We start from the raw sequence: 19,691 nt of genomic DNA on the forward strand, positions 1-19,691 counted from the left end.
AAAGGTCGGATATTATTGGGCCCAACCCAATTTTTTGTTACGTAATGGGCCATAGTGGGCCAGTTTTGAAAATTTTCAAATACTTTTTTTTACATATATTTTTTTTTTTTATTAGATGGGCTTAATATTGAGATCAAACACTTGATTGTTTTTATAAAAAATTGAATACTATAAAGTCATTAATCCCTTTAAATATGGGTTGAATCATATCTTTTAGAACTCATTCATTTTTCCAGTTTAAAATTCAACTGAATATTAGTTTAGAGCCTATAAAATATAAGTTTAGAGTCTATAAATATTTGCTCAAATTTAATACAACCCATATAACTTTAATCTAACAACACAACCAATTATAATTAATCAATGTTTTCTCCTAGAGCTCCAATTTCTTTTTCTCCAATTTCTTTTGCTTTCCTGCAACATATACTTTCAACAAGTTAATCAATTAAGAAAAAGTTAATTATCATTTTTTCTGGTTTAATTTCTCTAATGTGACACAAAATAAGGTGCAAATCAAGAACCATAGTGCATTGTTAAAAGTGACAAAAAACCAGATGGAAAACTTCTTTTAAAATATTAGCACATCAATGAACTTTAGTTTATAAAATATTCAGTTTGTTGTGCTTACCAATTCAAGTTCTTCCCCTTGTTTAATCCCACCAAATCATCTTGCAGAATCATATCCACACCCACCTGAAATTATAATCATAACAAAATGTGGATACTATTCAAAACTAAAATCATAATGACACAGTCAAATTTATACCCTTCAAAAAACCATACCTCTTATATGCTTTCATGGAATACTCACTGCAAGTTGGAACACATGTCGGTGGTTCGTATTCTCTTGTTACATGTTTCTTATACCCTTTAACATAAATAAATAAACACAACACATATCAGTTCTTATCTACTAGAGACAACTCATTCACATTCATATTGTTAAAGGGATAATAGCTATTTTGCCCCCTGTCATATGGGCGAGGTTTGAAAAACGCCCCTGTAAAAAAAAAAGTTTGGATTCGCCCCCTAACATATGAAGATTCCCCTGTTTTGCCCCCTTCAAGAAATTTAATAATCAAAATTAATGACGTGGCAACCATATTTTTTATTTTTTAATTTTTTAAAATTATTTTTAATGACGTAGCACGCTTAGTTGGAATTTTATTTTTATTTTTTATAACTTTTAATGACGTGGCAGACTTACTTGGAATTTTTTATTTTTTAAATTATTTTAAATGACGTGGCAGGCTTAGTTGGAACTTTTATTTATTTTTTTATTTATTTTAATTCCATGTGGCATGTTTTATTATTATTTTATTGTTTAGTTGTTAAAATGTCAAATATTAAAGCTAAAATTTTGTCTCACATGAGTATTGAACCCACGTCTTAGTAATTGCAAGGGGGCACCACCAACCACTAGGCCATTTTACTTTTCTTGTCATATTCTTACATTAAGTTGTATTTATCTACTTTACTTTTGTCAAATATTAGTTACTTTTGTTGTTCTATTTTACTTTTGTAAAATATTAACGTTAATATATTTATCTACTAAAATATTTTTTAATAAATTAGTTAATATATTAGTTAATTAAATTATAAAATATATCAGTTAAAATATAATAATTATATTATAGTTATTAGTTAATATTAGTTAACATTAATATTAATTAATACTGTTATAATTAATATTTATTTTATTGTTAAAATTAATTAAATTATAAAATATAAATTAATTTAGTTTTAATTTAAATTATTTTAATTTGGTTTATTTTTAATTACATAAACAAATTTAATTTAGTCATGTTTTATAAACTAATTTAAAAAATACTGAACCAAATTAATTTAGTTATATTTTATAAGCTATGTTTTAAAATATACTGTTAGTCATGTTTCATAGGCTATGTCTTAAAAAAATAATCTAGCTTTTAAACTAATTTATTAACGTTATTTTTAATTAATAATTTAAATATTTAAAGTTATTTAAATATTAACGTTTTTAAATATCAATTATATTTAATATTTTTTAAATATTTATGTACAATATTTTAAATATTAACGGTAAATATGCAATTCATGTAATATATTAATGTTAATATATTAGTTAATAAAACAATATTAGTTAATAATAATAATAAAACATATATTAAAAATTCATAACCTAAATAAATATATTAACGTTAATATATTGATTAATAAAACATTACCATTGATTAACAATAATATTAAAACATAAGGACCTAAATAAATACTTAATAAACATGTTTTCAGACATTATTATAATATATATACTTTAATGCAAAAGATTGGAACAACAAAGGTAAAATGGCCTAGTGGTTGGTGGTGCCCCCTTGCAATTACTAAGACATGGGTTCAATACCCATGGGAGACAAAATTTTAGCTTTAATATTTGACATTTTAACAACTAAACAATAAAATAATAATAAAACATGCCACATGGAATTAAAATAAGTAAAAAATAAATAAAAACTCCAACTAAGCCTGCCACGTCATTAAAAATAATTTTAAAAATAAAAAATTCCAACTAAGTCTGCCACGTCATTAAAAATTATATAAAATAATAAAAAAAATCCAACTAAGCCTGCCACGTCATTAAAAATAATTTTAAAAAATAAAAAAATGGTTGCCACCTCATTAATTTTGATGATTAAATTTCTTGAAGGGGCAAAACAGGGGAATCTTCATATGTTAGGGGGCGAATCCAAACTTTTTTTTTTACAGGGGCGTTTTTCAAACCTCGCCCATATGGCAGGGGGCAAAATAGCTATTATCCCTATTGTTAAATAATACATAAATAAATCAACACATTCCAGTTTTCTGTCAAATGCATTCATAGATTTTAAATAAATAAATAAACTGGAGAGAATACATTCATATATATTAGAAAGATAATGACTATAGAGTTACAAAAGAAAATGCATAAAAAAGCAACTAATATACCTCTTTGACTCTGAATGGCTACTGATGAGCTGAAGACTTTGATACACCATTAGAAACCTTACTTGCACTTTAATTCTGTAGTTTTCTTTGAATGCAAAAAGTATATTAGTTATTATTGGTTATTATATTATTGGATATTAATTTAGGCAGCATGTTAGTTATTATGCAAAAAGTATAACATCAATCTCACAATCAGATTACAAAAATGATTAAGCTAAAGTTTGAAAAAAAATGATTAAGTAGCAAGCCCACAAACAGCATCTCCTAATCTCTTGATCTGTATTCAAACCAATACATATATTTCTAATGCTAGAAATTTACAAAGAAGCTTCAGGGGTTCTGTGGGTTTGAATTTCGCCCCCATCAAGCCAAAGAATAGCGGTTCGATAAAAATAATATATAATTAATAATAAGTTACTAATTCTTCAAATTTTCTAAAAACAAGTAATGGATGCACAACATTGAGAAAGAAAACTACCTGCATTCATAGAAAGTTCCTGTGCAGATTGCATTCATCATCAAAATATATGCCGGTTGATAAATTCGCTCCTGTGCAAATTCCTGAACTACCAAATTGCATTCAACATCAGATTGCATTCAACATTAGAATTTGGTGCACAATATTTAACTCACCATAAGATTGCATTCAACATCAGATTGCATTCAACATCAAAATATATGCCGGTTGATAAATCAGCTCCTGTGCAAATTCCTGAACTACCAAATTGCATTCAACATTAGAACATGACTCCAAAAAAGTGGTAGCTGCAAATACAATATAAAACATTATAATACATACTTTCTTTAAAAAAAATCCATTAAGAAACACAATGGAACAATTAACCATGAAAAATTAACCATGAGTAATTAATTATTAAAAGATCTTGCGATAGATTAACAAATGAGAAACCAATGAAACAATTAACCATGAAAAAACAAGTTGTGTAAAAATCTTGCTGTAACAAGCTGTAACATAACATCCAAGCTGGAATAGATTCATACTGTCACAAATAAACATGATTAACAAAATAGATTCATACTGTAACATAACATCCAAGCTGGAACAGATTCAAACTAGCAGACAAACAGATTCTCACACAAATAGATTCATAACTTGCATACATAAAGATTAACAAAATAATACTACCATAAATACATGTTCTATAACTCAGAATACATGATTAAACAAGTTCAGAAACATAATATAGTTACCGTTATTTTGCAAATTTCCATCTACTTGCATTTCTCCAAGTCCTTCCATATCTTCAAACCTAAATCCTTTCAGAAATTTCAAGTTCCTTGCATTCTACAATCCTTTTCAGAAATTTACACAAAAAAACCACATCAATCAAAACTATAACTAGATATTATGGTAGTGAGAGATGATGGTGAGAGAAAACATCACGTGGGAGAGAGAGCAACGAGTTGGAGAGAGCAAGACTTACCACGGTGAGAGATGACGATGATAGTGGTAGCTTGAGGCTTGGAACGATGAGAGGATGACGGTGAACGGCGAAGGAGGAAGTATCGTGGAGGCAGAGCGGCGAGGAAGTGAGGAAGCTATGAGGCAAAGTTAACCCTAATCCTAAATACAACCCTTCTGAATATCACACTTAACTTGGGCCAAGTGGGTTCTAATTAGTATCAGGCCCAAATTTAGAATATACTAGTATTTCGGTCGGTTTCGGATTCCGACGGGTCCCAAATTCATCCCCGAATCCGACTGTCTTCACCCAACAGTATCCAAGCAATTGCCACAAACATACCCGCAAACCGAAACTGTCCGATCCGTTGACAAAAACACGGTCGGGTTCGGTCGGATTTCTTCGGATGGTGTCCGATTGTCCACCCCTAATAGTACATAATATTAATATGGTGGCTATTTTTTTTTAGTAAATATGTTATTGAGATATGTTTCTAACCAACATTAGATCTAAAAATGAAAAAATTCAATTACTAGAAGATTTAATTTAAATCTATACACAATGAGTTAACGAATATTGAATGGTCCTATTCTTTAGTGAGTAAATTTTTAAACATTCAATCATAATTTCAATGTCTTTCGAAACTAGTGAAGAAATTAAGCATTAGTATTATCAAGAATGTTCCATTTATTATAAGATATCCTTAATTTTAGGTGATATCTACTATACTATAACCTATCAAAGGATTTAACAACGGCGGTCCAACCCTAATTGTTAACCATGAATCAATTCCTATTGGTCTGACAGAGAAAACATTAAAAACAATGAACGATTAAATCAATTATAAAAAACTAATAGATTACTGAAAGTAAGAATTCAAAGTGGTTTACAATGTCAAATCAGGAACACCCCTAGCATTGGAGGGTTTAGCCACACATATTGTTCAAAATAATTTCAATAAAAAAATTAGACATTACAAGGAATTGGGGAACTTTGATCTTCAATTGCTTCGCTCATGAATCTCTCCAGCTTCCCGATAACCTTGATCTCTCCAGTCTTCAATAGTCTACAAATTATTCGTGCTGTTAAAAGTTCTGTTCTCTGTTGTAGAAATTGTCTCAAATAGTGAGAACACCTTGGTCCCTGCCCGAAATGTCAAAAACCCCCTTGCGGGTCACACTTGGTGGAAAAATCACAAAAACATGAAAAATCAACGCCTCAGCCTAAAATTACATCTTTGTGCTGACACGGCCCGTGTCAGGTGACATGGGTGGCCGTGTCAGCCCCCTGATTTCCTTCTTCTTATTCTTCTTCTTTAGCTTCCCACCTGACACGGCCCGTGTCACCTGACACGAGTGGCCGTGTCAAACCTCCTGATACTGCATTTTTCCTTCCGTGAAACTTCTGATTTCTTGACTTCCTCGCATCGAGTACCTTGGATCATTCACCTGAGCCTAGAACAATCACAACAACCCACTGAAGCATAATACACAAATATTACTTGAAATAAACTACAAACCATAAAATACTCAAGAAACTTAATAAACATAAGGCTGACTCAAACGATAACAAAATACGAAACAAAATGGTGCAGAATACTTGGATTTTCTTTGGACAAGTGACAAAAACATAGTGAAAATGGTGAGCGATCACAACCCCAAACTTAGCTCGTTACTTGTCCTCAAGCAATGTTCAGGACAAAAATAATCGGACACCCCCAAAATATCAACTTACCAGAACACCTCCGAAATCTTTTGCAACTTGCTTTCGCTTTCCTTCCAAAATTCCCCGCTTCCCCGAAGTGGGTGTTCTGTCACACTTCCATATCAAGACATTGCTTCACCTGTCAGCTTATATCACACTCTCACCAAGTCTCCCAGGGTTAAAACGCTTTCACTCATCATTCAACACATGCAATATCAACTCATAAGTTTGAATAAATTCTAAATTCATTTCACGTACACATTCCACACACTTTTTGAGGTCTTTGGGTTGTGACAGGGTTTAGGGTACGGTGGGATAAACGAAAAAAATGGGAAAATAAAGGGTTTTTGGGCTTAGATCAGTGTTGTCATCTTTTTCACTGCATTCCTTTCCGCGTTGTTAATCACATGAGAATTTCAGACACCTTTTCAGTTTGACTTCTTAGTTTCGACTCAAAGATTTTCTTTGAGTATGGATCTTTGTTTTCTAACAGAGTATTGTCTTTAGGTAAATGCACTTTTTCTATCTTCTTTTTTATCTTTCATTTTGGTATTTTTCAATTCTTTTTTTTTTCTTTTTGGTGCACTTACCTAGTTTATTATCGGTGTCCCAACCCAAAACTTAGAATTTTTACAGCTCCGAGACAAACAAAACTTAACTAAGCAGTGTAGTGGATATACTTTAGCTATGGGTTACACAGATGTGGTGATAAAAACAAACAAATGGGGATGCAAGCTCAACTAGATAAATGAGGGATGAACAAACCAACAGGATGGCTAGAAAGGCTCGGGGTAAAAAAACAAACAATGTGCCTCAGTGTGTGTCATTATGTAGTGATATTCAAATAGAACGTATGTTATCTCAGAGTGATAGAGACATACATGACTAAGCTCTCATAATGACAAATATGTGTTTGTCTTTTTATTCTCTCACCATGTCGGGTAAAGTTGACAGATTCCACAATGCCTCTCAGTATGATGCAACTTTTCTCTCATCTCGGGGTGCACATGATACCTTTGTTGGTCAACTCTTGTTGGTTGCGTCTGATTAAACATTTGACGGTATCAACTTTTGGGGGTCATCCACAACAAGCATAGTAAGTGGCTTGATCTCCTCATCCACTCTCACCGATGCTCATCACTTATCTCAACAACAACTCCATGATCCTGTACTAAATGGCACAACAACACACAAACGATAACAAAAAAAAATAACCAAAACGAACAAGAAAGAAAGGACTAACAAAAGCAATAAATCCCCCTCACACTTGAACTAAACATTAGCCTCAATGTTTTAGAACAAGATAGAGAGGGGTAACTCATAGTGCCTACTGATAAGGTGGTGGAAATTACAACATCAATTGTTGCATCATTGCATACATCTCACCCATTATTTCCCCTTGCCGCCTATGCTCATCCCATTGTCTTGTTTGCTCAGTCCTCAGATTACCGAGCTCCGAGTGGACCCACTCCCATTGATTTTGATCCATGGAAAAAGATCCAGATCCGCGAGGAACATCTTGTGCAAGTGGTGGTACTCTGGAAGTGCAGTGGTAGCCTCTCCTGCATGCTCACCTACATCAAAATCATCAAATTGGTCGTCCTAATCATCGGGGACGACGTTTGTATACAACCAATTGGCTCGGTCAGCAAGGCTAACTTTTGTCGGGTTAGGTAGCTCAAGTATAAACCTGTTCCTGCTTATCACCCAATATGCACCGTGAATAATAGAAACCATACTCTGATGTATAAGTGATTCCATGTTAATTTTATGCTTACCTAGAACAAGGGTATCTTCAACCAGCAAAGATTCATAGCCTAAATAGTTAGCAATTTGGGTAACGATTCCCCTAACAGAAATACCACCAGTGGTGGCCCTACTAACTCTTCCCAGAAAATCAGCTACAAAGGCAACGACATTAACAACCTCACGATTTAGCATGGAATAAAGGAGGAATAATTCCCTCTGATAGTGCTTAGAAACTCAAGAGTTATGCGCTCATAAGATGGCGCCTCAAAATACATAAATTCCAACATACCAAGTGTATGAAACAATTTATCAACCTCGAATTTCATTCCTAACTCATTCATTGTGATTTCGCCAATATACCTGCTTGGAGTTAGTTTCTGCTTCACATGTGCCATGTACCACTTATGATGCACACTATCCTCGAAAATAATATTATGCGGGTTATGTTGTCTGACAATTCTCTTTCGCGTGTCGGAGCTCTCGACCACTTGTTTCCCTTTGAGAGTCCTCTTTGAAGGCATCTCGAACGGTTAAACTGAAAACGAGCACCGGAAAGATGTGAAGGGGGTTATGGTTTTTGGGTAGTTTTGAGATGAAAGGTGGAAGCTTTTGTTAAGGGTTTTGGTGGATGTTGGAAGAGAAGTGGGAGAAAAGGATGAAGAAAGATGAGTTTTGAGAGAGAAATAGGTGGAGTGATGAGATAATGATAGGTGTAATGGGAATAATGGGAGTTTATTGGGGAATAGAAGATGGATGGGGACCACACAATATGTGACCAAAAGTTTTTCAAATTTTTTCGTGAACCCAACCCGGGCCATGTTAGACCACACGGCCGACCGTGTTCCTCATATAGAATATTAATTTTTTACGAACTGCTTCGGGTTACCCGACAAGGGTCATGTCACAGAACACGGGCGCCCATTTTGGATCTCTGATGTTCACCTGTTTTGTGATTTCTTTAGTACGCGTCCTGACATGGGCCGTGTTGGCTAACATGGCCACCCATGTCAGGCTTCTAAAATTTCCCACGAACAAATTTCTTCTGCCGACTTTTTTCGTTCTCTTCTTGACCTCTTGAATGCACTTTTGAGTCTTGATATTCGTTATAGATGAAATTGATAATGCAACCTGATTCGTTACGGTTGAGGCTCTGATCATGCCAACTGAATATTGATTATCTTCACCTTCACCTTATTTCTCGATGTCCAACACTTTCAAATTTCTTTTCTCACCAAAAGATTTCAAGGTCAGAGTACCTCCTTTTTTCTCTTCTCTTCAGTTGGCTTCAAAGGTTGTATCACTTCCTCTGGCACTTTCTTATTTTCTCGCACTTCTTGATCGACTTCTATGACATCGTCATACTTGGTTTCTCTTTTTCCTTTTGGTTCTGACACCCACAAACTTCTTGTTGAGACAATATTCACATTCTGATGCCCCATTGGGCTTGTAACAGTTGCACCTGGTAGGGCACCTAGTGCTTGAGCATTGACAAGTTGATGTGCTATCTGACCCATATGAACCTCAAGATTTTTTAAGAAGGTTGTGATGTTCCTCTGATTATTCCGAGACTCTTCTTGAAATTTGAGATTGTGAGCTGCCATTATTTCAATGGCTATTTCGCAATCCGCTTTCTTAGGAGTCTGTTGCTAATTTTGAAAACTTCCCTGCTGATCTTTCTTGGAGAAGTTTGGATGATTCTTCCACCCTGGACTGTAAGCATTTAAGTAAGGATTATTCTGCTTCAAGAATTTTATCTCTTCAATCTGTTGTGGAGTCGCAAGACAACACACAGTATAATGGGTCCACTACAAATTTCATAGCTCACATTTTGAACAGGTTGAACTTGGACTACCTGTTGGGTGCCTATATTCATTACCTTCAATTTCTTTTCTACCTCAGCATCAATTGTGTCTTCTATCCTTATTTTGCCGGCATAAGGTATAAGTATACACGGTCACATGTACCACATTATTGATAGACCTTAGCTTAAATTTTTTCTATCTCGAAACACTTTTATTTTTAATATTTTAATATTTTTAAAACTCATTATTGATTAAAATAAATAAAATTTAAGTGAGCTTGTGTAATGATATGAGTTTAAGCAACTCATCCCAAAACACATCATAATTCAACCACTAAAAACCCATCAAATAGTTTACACCATTTATCTCTGTCAATTATGTCAATAAATCCATACTTTACGAATGATCATAAAGATCACACTGAAAATAAAAAATAGATAAAGTATATAATCATAATGATAATAAATGTTAGGTATTATCGTTATAAATCTACTCACTTGCTACTTGCTTCTCATTAGTACACCGTTTCATTTGCTATTCGTCCTAGTATTTGATGCACTTACAACCCCTGCACCTCAAAAAAATAGAACAATAAGCTAATTGCAAGAAGATTGCAACAATATAATCAATGATGTTAAAATTAAATCATCTACGCACACCCTCCCATGGAGGTTAAGTAACACATGAGCAATATCTAACTAATAATATCATGAAAGCAAAGTATTATAGCCTATCTTTGGAATTCATGAAAAATCACGGTAAAAAATCACGATTGATAAAGCTACCAATAGTAGCTTCTAAAAATCACGGTGGAGAGGCTCTAAACATGCAGTGGTAGTGGTGGACCATGTTTCCAAACACACATAGTGCCGACCATTTACATTTTGATATTGAAAGACACATAAATAATAATATATTCAATACATTTATAACTTTATTTTTTAATCTATTATCTACTAAAAATAAATTGTATGAATTCCCTAAATTACTCTTTCACTATAAATTATTTTCACCAAGTGTTTACTTGGTACAAAAAAAGTTGAGAAAATAGAGTCTAATAGGAGTAAAGTTGATAAAAAAAGATTAAGTTCCCTTACTTGATAAACAAGAGAAGTAGGAAAGAGAGAGTAAAATTATGTGGGTCCCACCAAATAATATTTCTCTCCTTATTAGCTAAGAAATGGAAGGAGAAATTGTGTATTTAAGTAATCAAGTAATGTTTATCTTGTTCATTCTCATCTCCCATTACAATATGCCATGCGTTCAATTTTAATAATCTACTATATATTTAACTTTTTTCAAGATTCACATGTGACATTCATTTTCCAACCTTCACCATTAAATATTACATCCACTCATTTTCTCTTTGTATTAAAATTTCAATTTTTTTTTCACATTTTTTCCCCACACTTTATCACTTTTATTTTAATTTTTTCCTTTCTATTTATTTATTATCACTAACAATAATAATAATCTCTTTTTTAATTTTAATAAAATTAATAATTTGTTTTATCTTACGGATTACTATCAACACAATATTTACTTATTTTAATCAATCATTGCCTTAATTTGAGAGACAAAATCCTTATTTTTAATTTTTTTTTCCATCTCATAATTTTTTTTCTTTTTGTATAATTATTTAATACAATTAATTTCAGACAATACTAACTTGTGCCCTAGGGGCATATGTTAAGAATTAAATATAAAAATATTTCATTGAAAATTGTGTATTGTCTTTATTAAAATTTTATACTTTCATTTTTTATTACTTTTTCCGATATGAATTTTTTATGTATGAGTTTCTTAACATGTACATTTAAGACATAAGTTAGCATTACCCATAAATTTATATGATTTACTGTTTATTTAAAATGAGGGGGAGGGAGGGATTTTAATGGAGGGAAGGGGAGAGATTTTCTGTAGGGGTGGCAAAACGGGACCGGCCCACGGGGAAAACCCGTTTTGCCCGCACTTTTACGCGGGACAGAACAAGGTTTTAGACCTACTCTCTTTAATGTGTCCGCCCCGCCGCGTTTTTTTGCAGGCTTTTGCGGGCATTAACTTTTTTATACAATTTTACTATTTTTAGGCCTAAAAGGTTCTATGCCCGCGGGATTTTCCCGCCCCGTCCTCACTTTTTTGCGGGGCGGGGCAAGGTTTTAGACCCGCACAATCAAATATGCCTGCCCCGCCTCGCCCCATTTTTTCGCGGGCTTTGACGGGGCGGGCCTAAACGGGGTGGGCATGCCCGTTTGCCACCCCTAATTTTTTTTAATTATATATATGTTTGGTTCAAACAAGGGAAGGGGAAGTGAGAGGAGGGGAGAAATTTTGTTTAAAAATATGTTTGGTTCACGAGGGGAGGGGAGAGATTTCATTTTAAAATATGTTTGGTTCACGAGGGGAGGGGAGAAATTTTAATAATAATTTGCAATTTTATCCTTGTAATTTTATATAAGTGATATGATATTTAAAGGTGAAAATTTCATAAATATTTTTTTAGAAATAATAATTGTATAATTGAGTGATTAAAAAGTCATAACTTACCCCATAACATTAAAAAAATTGAGTACACTTGATTCATATCATAACTCTCGACACAAAATAAACTGTGTTGATAATAACTTTTGAATACATAAAATAAATTATAATAAAAAACAAAAAATTCCAGTAATTAAAATTTTTATTGAATAAAAAAATAATTCGAAGGTGAAGAATAATTATAATAACTTGATGGAAATTTTCAATTATAAAAAATCACAAAAAGAAAAGCACAAACATGAAAGAAAATAATAATTTTAAAATAATAAATTAAAATTGAAGATATTTTAGTAAATATATTGATTTATTTAATATTAAAACTCAGATTCTTTCCCCTCCCCTCCGAATCCCCTAATTTGAAGGGACGCAAAATATGTCATTTGGAGTAATTTTGCTCCCCTTCCCTCCTCTCCCCTATTAAAATTTGAACAAAACACATTTCATTATAAATATTCCCTCCCCTCCCCTCCCATGTCCTCCCCTAGCTCTACCTCAAACCAAACACACCATATAGTAAATCATTTTAAATTTTACTTTATGTATCTGAATACATTTATATCTTATTAAATAATTATTTTATCTCAAGGGTCACTATTAATATAATGTTTATTTTATTTTAATCAACAATTTTTTTGATTTGAAAGCAAAATCTTTATTTTAAAATATCAAAATATATTTTTTTATTCTCACAAGTAATTTTTTTCTTCTTTTTACATGATTCTTTATTACAATTGAGTGTATACAAAAATAACATCTCTTTGTACTTTAATATAATTGATTTTATATAATTGTGGTTGATTTTAAAATTAATAATTAATTTTAAATTTATTTGAATATATATTTTAATTTATTTTAAATTTTAAATACACTTTATATTATATTAAATAAATTTACTCGTGGGACCCTCAACTAATTTATGTTTAAAAACATTAAAATAATTATTTAAAAAAGTATTATTACTATCATATAAAATGAGAGACAAATCCAATTTGTAGTTAATCACCAAACACAACCCCATTATTAATAAGTTTTTCCCAACTCTTGAGTTAGGACATCAGTGATTTTTAATGAGCTTTTATGAAAAGGACCGAAGAAAGAAAGAAGAAAAAGAGATGAAAAAGATGAAAGAGATGAACAAAAATACCTTAAAACGTGAAAATGGAGTATGCGAATATTAACATTGTAATACTTTAATATAATGCAATATGTCGAGTCACAAATGCTTAAAAAACCTTGCTGGCATGCCAGATCACCAAACTTAACGTTTTCACACTGAAATTAATGGAATGGATCAACATTAGTAACTAAAATTTTCTTGAAGGACTAAAAATAACATTTATTACATAAGTGACCAAAACGAAAAATTGAAATTAAGTTATGGAACTTCAAAACTAAATAAACCCACGGGTACATGGGCAAATTATATCCGACTAGTACTAGTTAAATATAATTTAATCTCACATCACTTTTTATTTTATTTTAAAATAAAATAAAATAAAAATACAATTTGCAGGTATTATTACCATCATATAAAATGATACTAAGAGACAGATCCATTTTGTAATTAATCACCAAACACAACCCCATTATTAACGTGTCGTAGCCAGCTACCCTCAAAACCAAACAACAAAAAACCACTGATCCCCTTTCTATTTCCCAAACCTCTCTTTCTCCAACACAACCAATAAAAGAAACACTCCTTTTCCCTTTCTCTGTTCCGTTCCGCTCTTTACACCCCCACCACAAAAAAAAACAAACCCCCTTCACTCTTTTCTTTCTCAGTTCTCACACTCTCACACACACTATCACCATCACTCTATCTCACACTACCTCCCATTCCAATGGCAGACGAAGACCACCACGACGAAATGAAGAGGCTATTTTCCTCCTACATCGGTCTCAGCTTCTCCGTCTTCCTCGCTCTCCTTCCCAACAAACTCCGAGAGCATTCTCTCAGAGCCTTTCGCGCCGAGGAAGAGCTACGCCAGATAAAATCACGCCGGCAGGAGGACTACAAAGCAAACGCCAGAGTAGCTGAGATCTTCGCCTCGCACCGAAACTCCTGGCGCGACGAGGAGAAACGTCTGTTACGGCGAATCGACGCCGCGTCGGAAGAGATCGATAGGCTGAGGGGAATGGTTGAAGATTCCAAGGCGCGTGTGGAGGAGCTGGAGCGTGAGGTTGTTGAGAGGGATGAGATGATTGGGTTTATTTCGAGAAGGTTTCAGGAGGAGGGATTGGATGGTTGCGGGAGCAGGGAACGTTACGGTGGGAATCAATATCATAATAATAATAGTAATAATAATAGCGGTGGTGGCGGTGGGGAGTGGTTTCATAAAGAGGAAGATGAAATGGTGGGGACCACTGCTGATTCTCGTGTGGATGAGGAAGTTGATGTTATCTATCAACAACATCATCAGCATCATGATAATGGTTTTGATTCTGAGTTTATTGCTTCTTCTGGTTCTAAGTTTTGGGCTGAAAAAGCATCACTGTGGCAGGTTTGTTAAATCACAATCAACTTTCTAAATTACCCATCTTACCCTTTGATTCTCTTTTTTTTTCTTCCTTCTTTTCAATCATTGAAAGTTTATTGCAGTAGAAAGTGTTAGTTATATTTTTTTTCTAGTATTTTGTTCTTTTAATCTAAAAGTAGTTGATAAGTTTAAGAGAAATGACAAATTTTATATGAAAAAAATATGATGAGGATGAGGAGGAGGACCACATGCTAGGAAAACCTTGACACAACATCAGTGGCAGTCACAGTACTCCAAGTAGACACCAGTTTATAATTTAAGATAAAAAGTTATTGAATGTAACTAAATATATGTCTTCTTAAACACCCTTCAATAAGAGGTGTTGATGTTACTAAGATGACATGAGCCCAATGAACCGAGCCACCGTCTTAAATTTTTGGAGGACATGTGTAAGTTAGTCACAAATGTCTAAGGTTTCGGAAGTAATGTGTAAATTAGTCACATTATTAACTGTGGCAACACTAATAGTGACCTTATTTTATCATTGTTGAACCTAGCCAAATATTTTATCATTGTTGAACCTAGCCAAATATTTTATCAGAAACTTTTTAGTCATGGTTAAACCATGTCTAATTTTGGGCCTAGTGTGCGGTATTTCGCCTTGCACTCCCTCAAAGACGGATTTGACCATGGAACACATACACACATATGCTTCTTAGCCATGGATAAAATAATTGAAGAAAATGAAAATAATTGAATGTAATCAATCACACATGTCATTGTTGTGCCTGGCCCCAAACACATGTAAGACATAATGTACATCCTTTTTAGGATGTGCTACATGGTTTTATGGTTACCTTTTTATTTTTATTTTTTCCTGTTCTTTTACCACACAGCTTTTTACTCATGTTTCAAGTTACAGGCTTTAGGAGATTCCTTTCTTTGGGTACGGTAGAGTTGGACCGGATTCTTTCATGTATTTGTGATATCAGCTGGGGTCCTTGGGAGGTCTTGTTTAGCTTTTTTTATCTTTGAAGTTTAGTGGTGGAGCCATGTACCATTCATTTGTTGTTTGTCTCTTTTTGCACCTTCTCTTGTAGCAAATGTGTCCCATTTTGCTTTGCTTTACTGGTCCACTTTAATTTTTAACAGGCACTTGAAACTAGTCACTGTTTTTATCTAGTGCTGAAATCTAGGGTATCCTTCACTGGGCTGTTTTCTGTCTGTACCTGTGATACGGTTGCAAATTGATAAAGCTACTGATATTTTTGTTGGTTGGGGTGTATTATTGAGATATAGAGATATCTCTCTTTCTGCTTGCTATTTGCTAACACTGGTCTCTTATACTGTTTTCCTGTTTGCTACCGCCAACGCATGTGGTTTGAGTGTACATGTTTATCTTTTAAGAGTGATTGAATAGTAAATTTAGAAAGACGCAGTAAAGAATAAGAATATTCTTACCACACCTGCCAAGGGAAATGAGTTTTTTCTTACAGCTCTTGTATTATCAGTGTTATAGCTGTTTTCTCTGTTGAACTTGATTTTTCTCCCTAAAGGATCCAATGCCAAAAAAAAAAAAAAGAGTAACTGTGTTTCTTTACTCCTTGTTTCTTCGTTTTAATGTACCTTGAATCATGGTTAAAATTGAGATTGTAGGATAAGTTATTGAATTTCACTATCCATGAAACATTGTTTGTTTGTGAAAGATGGCTTGAATGAGGAGAACCAACCAATAAATAAATGTACAACAGACATTAACTAAAATTTGTTGAACACCTTTCAACTACATAACACTACAGATTAGGACTCATTGAATCTCAGTACTTAATTTTGGAAGGTAACTAAGTGCTCTTCTCTCTAAAAACTTAAACGGCATTACGAATGGAAACCTGAAAGGCTCTTCTTCCACGTGAAATGTGAACCATAGTGTTGTTGGGTTTTGTTTCTATCCTTCGTAAATCATATATACAACTAATTATCAAATTGGTGCTGATTTCTGACCCTTAAGTGTTTATTCTGCTTGCAGGATGTACAGTATGAATCCCTTGAATCAATGTATAATACGAAACAATTTGTAGCAAGGTAAATATTTGATAATCTAAATGCAGATAACTTTTGTAGCGCTTAGCATTAATCTTCAACTAAATGAAGGGTAAATTGTTTTTTCCCCTCAGAAGGGAGTCCCCCTGGAAGGTAGACGGTGATTCAGCTGGAGTTTCCTCTAAACTTAAATTACTTGAACAGGAATTATTAAATTTGGAGAAGATTAGTAAGGATGTTCCATCCAAGGTGTCATCCTCAATAAAGAAGCAAGCAAAGAGATTTCAATCACTTTCAGAAAAAATTGATGATTTATGCAGACGAATAGTAAGTAACTCATGTTCTATTGTCTTTGTTTATGATGTTAGTTATCTTGCAAATTGTAGTTACCCAAAACTATGGTCCCATTACAATATCGCGTATATTGACATTATCTTTTATTGTTTCACTTAAACCTGGCTCATGTTTCCCAGTCATGGGATGCCATTGCCATTTATTTGGGCCTGACATTTCCTCTCTTATTGAGCAGGCTAGTGATCCATGTGAACCCTCCCTCGGTTCAGAATTTCGAACTCAAACTCAAACAGAGTTTTTACTGGAAGCATTCCGTCTTCAACAGGGTGCATCTGAAACTGGACAGAAACTAATGGCATTGCATACCGAAGTCGGGAAGACCCATTACAGGGACGAGTTAAGAGGCGAGACCACACTAACCACAAGACGATCATTGGACTCTATTCGAAACAACTTCAGAGAACTCCAGCGAAATCTAGAGATATGGTTGGCCAGAATCATCGGTGATCTCGAAGGGATTCTTGCAAGGGACGGTGCTTCGCGCGTAAGAGAGTATTACATTTCTAGATATCCTTTTGTTCAATAGAATCTGAGACTGGTAGGGTAGGAAGCTTCACTTCTCAACCTAACAAGTTAGTTCTTTTGGTATGTAAATTGTTGTAGTACATAAAAGTGGTAGTTGGGGACATCCATGTGAAATGAAATCATACCACATTTGCTAATTTTGGCATCTTAAATATATGCTTTTCTTCACACCCCACGAGCACATCAATCTTAAATGCATTTGTCAATTTGTAGATGGAACCATGCAAATGTAACAGCTAAGAAACAATCATAAATGTGAAGATTCCTCATATTAGAAATCATAACAGAAGTTGTATCAAATAAAAAATCACAACAGAAAACACACAATGCACGCACACATATCCTCTTATCTATTTCTCTTTTCCTAGTTTGTTCTTTGTCTTGTCTTTTGTATGTTTCTTCTTCCATTTTCACTTGTCTCCTTAGAGAAAACAATATCACTATTCTTATTCTTATTGCTTTTCTGATTTTGATCCTAGTTTTGTCTGGATTGTCATTCAATGACATGAATTTCCTACCCATTGTAATTTAATTAATCAACCAGTAATCACATTTTTGTTTCTACTGTGAACAAATCAAGAAAACAGGGCAAAAACATTGATAATTATGCATTCACATTCACCGTCACTATATAGGTAGATTAATCATTATTTAAGGCAATTTCATTATAATAGAACAGTATAAGATAAAATACGCCTTCTTTGGCCGGCTTTGTCACTTCTTATAAGGTTTAATTAACAACATCACAACCATTTCTTTCTTTCTATCTAGCATTGCAGTGATTTATGGAAAATGATGAGGGTGATCCTACTTCTGATCACAAGGTTATTTTCCAATTTATTGTTGTAGTTTCAGCTGCATTTGTTGTTACTTCAGTGTACCGACTCATAGCCATTTGTTTGTGTGGTCGAGGACCAACCACAACAAATCAAAACCGACTACAACCACCAAATCACGCTGCGATACCGAGCCTCGTTGAAAGGACATCCTCATCAGTAGCTGTAGCACACCGAATTCCAACACACAAGTACCACAAAAGAAATAAAGGTGATGTTTCGGATGATGAAGGAGGCACCTGTGCCGTGTGTTTGGGAGATTTTGAGGAGGGTGAGGAGTTGAAGACTATGCCGGAGTGCTTGCACTCTTTTCATGTACATTGCATTGACTTGTGGCTCCATTCGCATTTGAGTTGCCCTATTTGTCGCACTGGTGCTGGTGCTGGTGCTGCCCCTTTGCCGGCTGTGAGAGCAAATCATCACAGCATAGATATGAATATGACTCCTCTTGGTGGTACTGCCATGCAAAGTGGATTCCTGAGATGGTGAGATTTTGGTTATGGTGATTTTCAGGAGTCATACCGGCAAAGTACATACACAACTAATTCAGCAATGTCAAAACATGCATGGGTATTGCATTTCAGTTTTATATCCTAGGTATAAACTTTTCAGCAATCATAATATCACTAGTAAGTTATTTTAATGTAATTTTGCCAACCTTTTGAAAATTTCTATATTTAAATCAGAATCTAATCCATTTAGTTTCATAAGTATTGATCCAAATTAGACCAAACCCAATCCAACAACAAAATAAGAGCACACCACTCAAAATTCACTAGCTTAAAAAATATCATGAACACACTTAGGCTTTGTTTGCGAGTTTGGGGGGAGGGGAAGACTTTCGAGAATGAAATTTTAAAAAATTATAGAAAAATATTTGATATTTTTTTTAAAAATAATTTTGTTTAGAATGATAAAAGAGTCATTATCATTACTAAATTTTTAATTTTCACAATACTATAACAACCTAAAAGATATTTGGCAAATTTATGTAAGCCCTCCAAAACCCTCCAATATAATTTTTGAGTTCCCTCATTTTATGGGAGTTTTGGTGTCATGAATAAACTCAAACCCTCCAAAACCCTCCTACCCAAAATCCTTTTATTCTTTTCACCTAATTCTTCCTATTTTTCAAAGTCCTCCCCTCTCTTCCCTTCCAAACTCGCAAACAAAGCCTTAGAGACACATTTAAATAGAGTCTCGTCACATTAAGACTAACAATTAAATAAAAGGCCAGGTCTAAATGTCAGTGTTAGTCTTTTTTTCCCGATCTTCTTG

The 19,691-nt window shown here is 33.7% G+C and overlaps 2 protein-coding genes and 1 long non-coding RNA gene across 11 annotated transcripts; 2 read left to right on the forward strand and 1 right to left on the reverse strand.

The window, feature by feature from the left end:
• Positions 1 to 227: 227 nt before the first annotated feature.
• LOC131646656 (uncharacterized) lies at positions 228 to 4,813 on the reverse strand. Of its 8 annotated transcripts, none has more exons than XR_009297561.1 (8): positions 4,407 to 4,813; positions 4,174 to 4,267; positions 3,595 to 3,673; positions 3,440 to 3,527; positions 2,962 to 3,046; positions 784 to 868; positions 629 to 693; positions 228 to 414 (listed from the first exon to the last, which is right to left on the reverse strand). It is a non-coding gene; the product is annotated as an uncharacterized LOC131646656 (long non-coding RNA). The 8 variants fall into 8 exon arrangements; XR_009297559.1 differs by having other exon boundaries at positions 3,595 to 3,726; XR_009297563.1 differs by having other exon boundaries at positions 3,440 to 3,522; positions 4,174 to 4,275.
• An 8,926-nt stretch (positions 4,814 to 13,739) lies between these two features.
• LOC131651841 (uncharacterized) lies at positions 13,740 to 17,745 on the forward strand. Of its 2 annotated transcripts, none has more exons than XM_058921551.1 (4): positions 13,740 to 14,682; positions 16,685 to 16,740; positions 16,836 to 17,025; positions 17,228 to 17,745. In XM_058921551.1, the coding sequence occupies exons 1-4, from the start codon at positions 14,023 to 14,025 to the stop codon at positions 17,576 to 17,578; spliced, it is 1,257 nt and encodes a 418-aa protein (XP_058777534.1). In that variant the 5' UTR covers positions 13,740 to 14,022; the 3' UTR covers positions 17,579 to 17,745. The 2 variants fall into 2 exon arrangements, with proteins under 2 accessions (XP_058777534.1, XP_058777533.1); XM_058921550.1 differs by having other exon boundaries at positions 13,741 to 14,682; positions 16,833 to 17,025.
• A 146-nt stretch (positions 17,746 to 17,891) lies between these two features.
• Positions 17,892 to 19,096, forward strand: LOC131651842 (RING-H2 finger protein ATL52-like). Its single transcript, XM_058921552.1, has one exon. It carries the CDS (start codon positions 18,363 to 18,365, stop codon positions 18,900 to 18,902), a length of 540 nt encoding a protein of 179 aa, XP_058777535.1. The 5' UTR covers positions 17,892 to 18,362; the 3' UTR covers positions 18,903 to 19,096.
• The last annotated feature ends 595 nt before the right edge of the window (positions 19,097 to 19,691 follow it).

This window comes from Vicia villosa, linkage group LG2, assembly GCF_029867415.1.
Source record: "Vicia villosa cultivar HV-30 ecotype Madison, WI linkage group LG2, Vvil1.0, whole genome shotgun sequence".
NCBI lineage: Eukaryota > Viridiplantae > Streptophyta > Magnoliopsida > Fabales > Fabaceae > Vicia > Vicia villosa.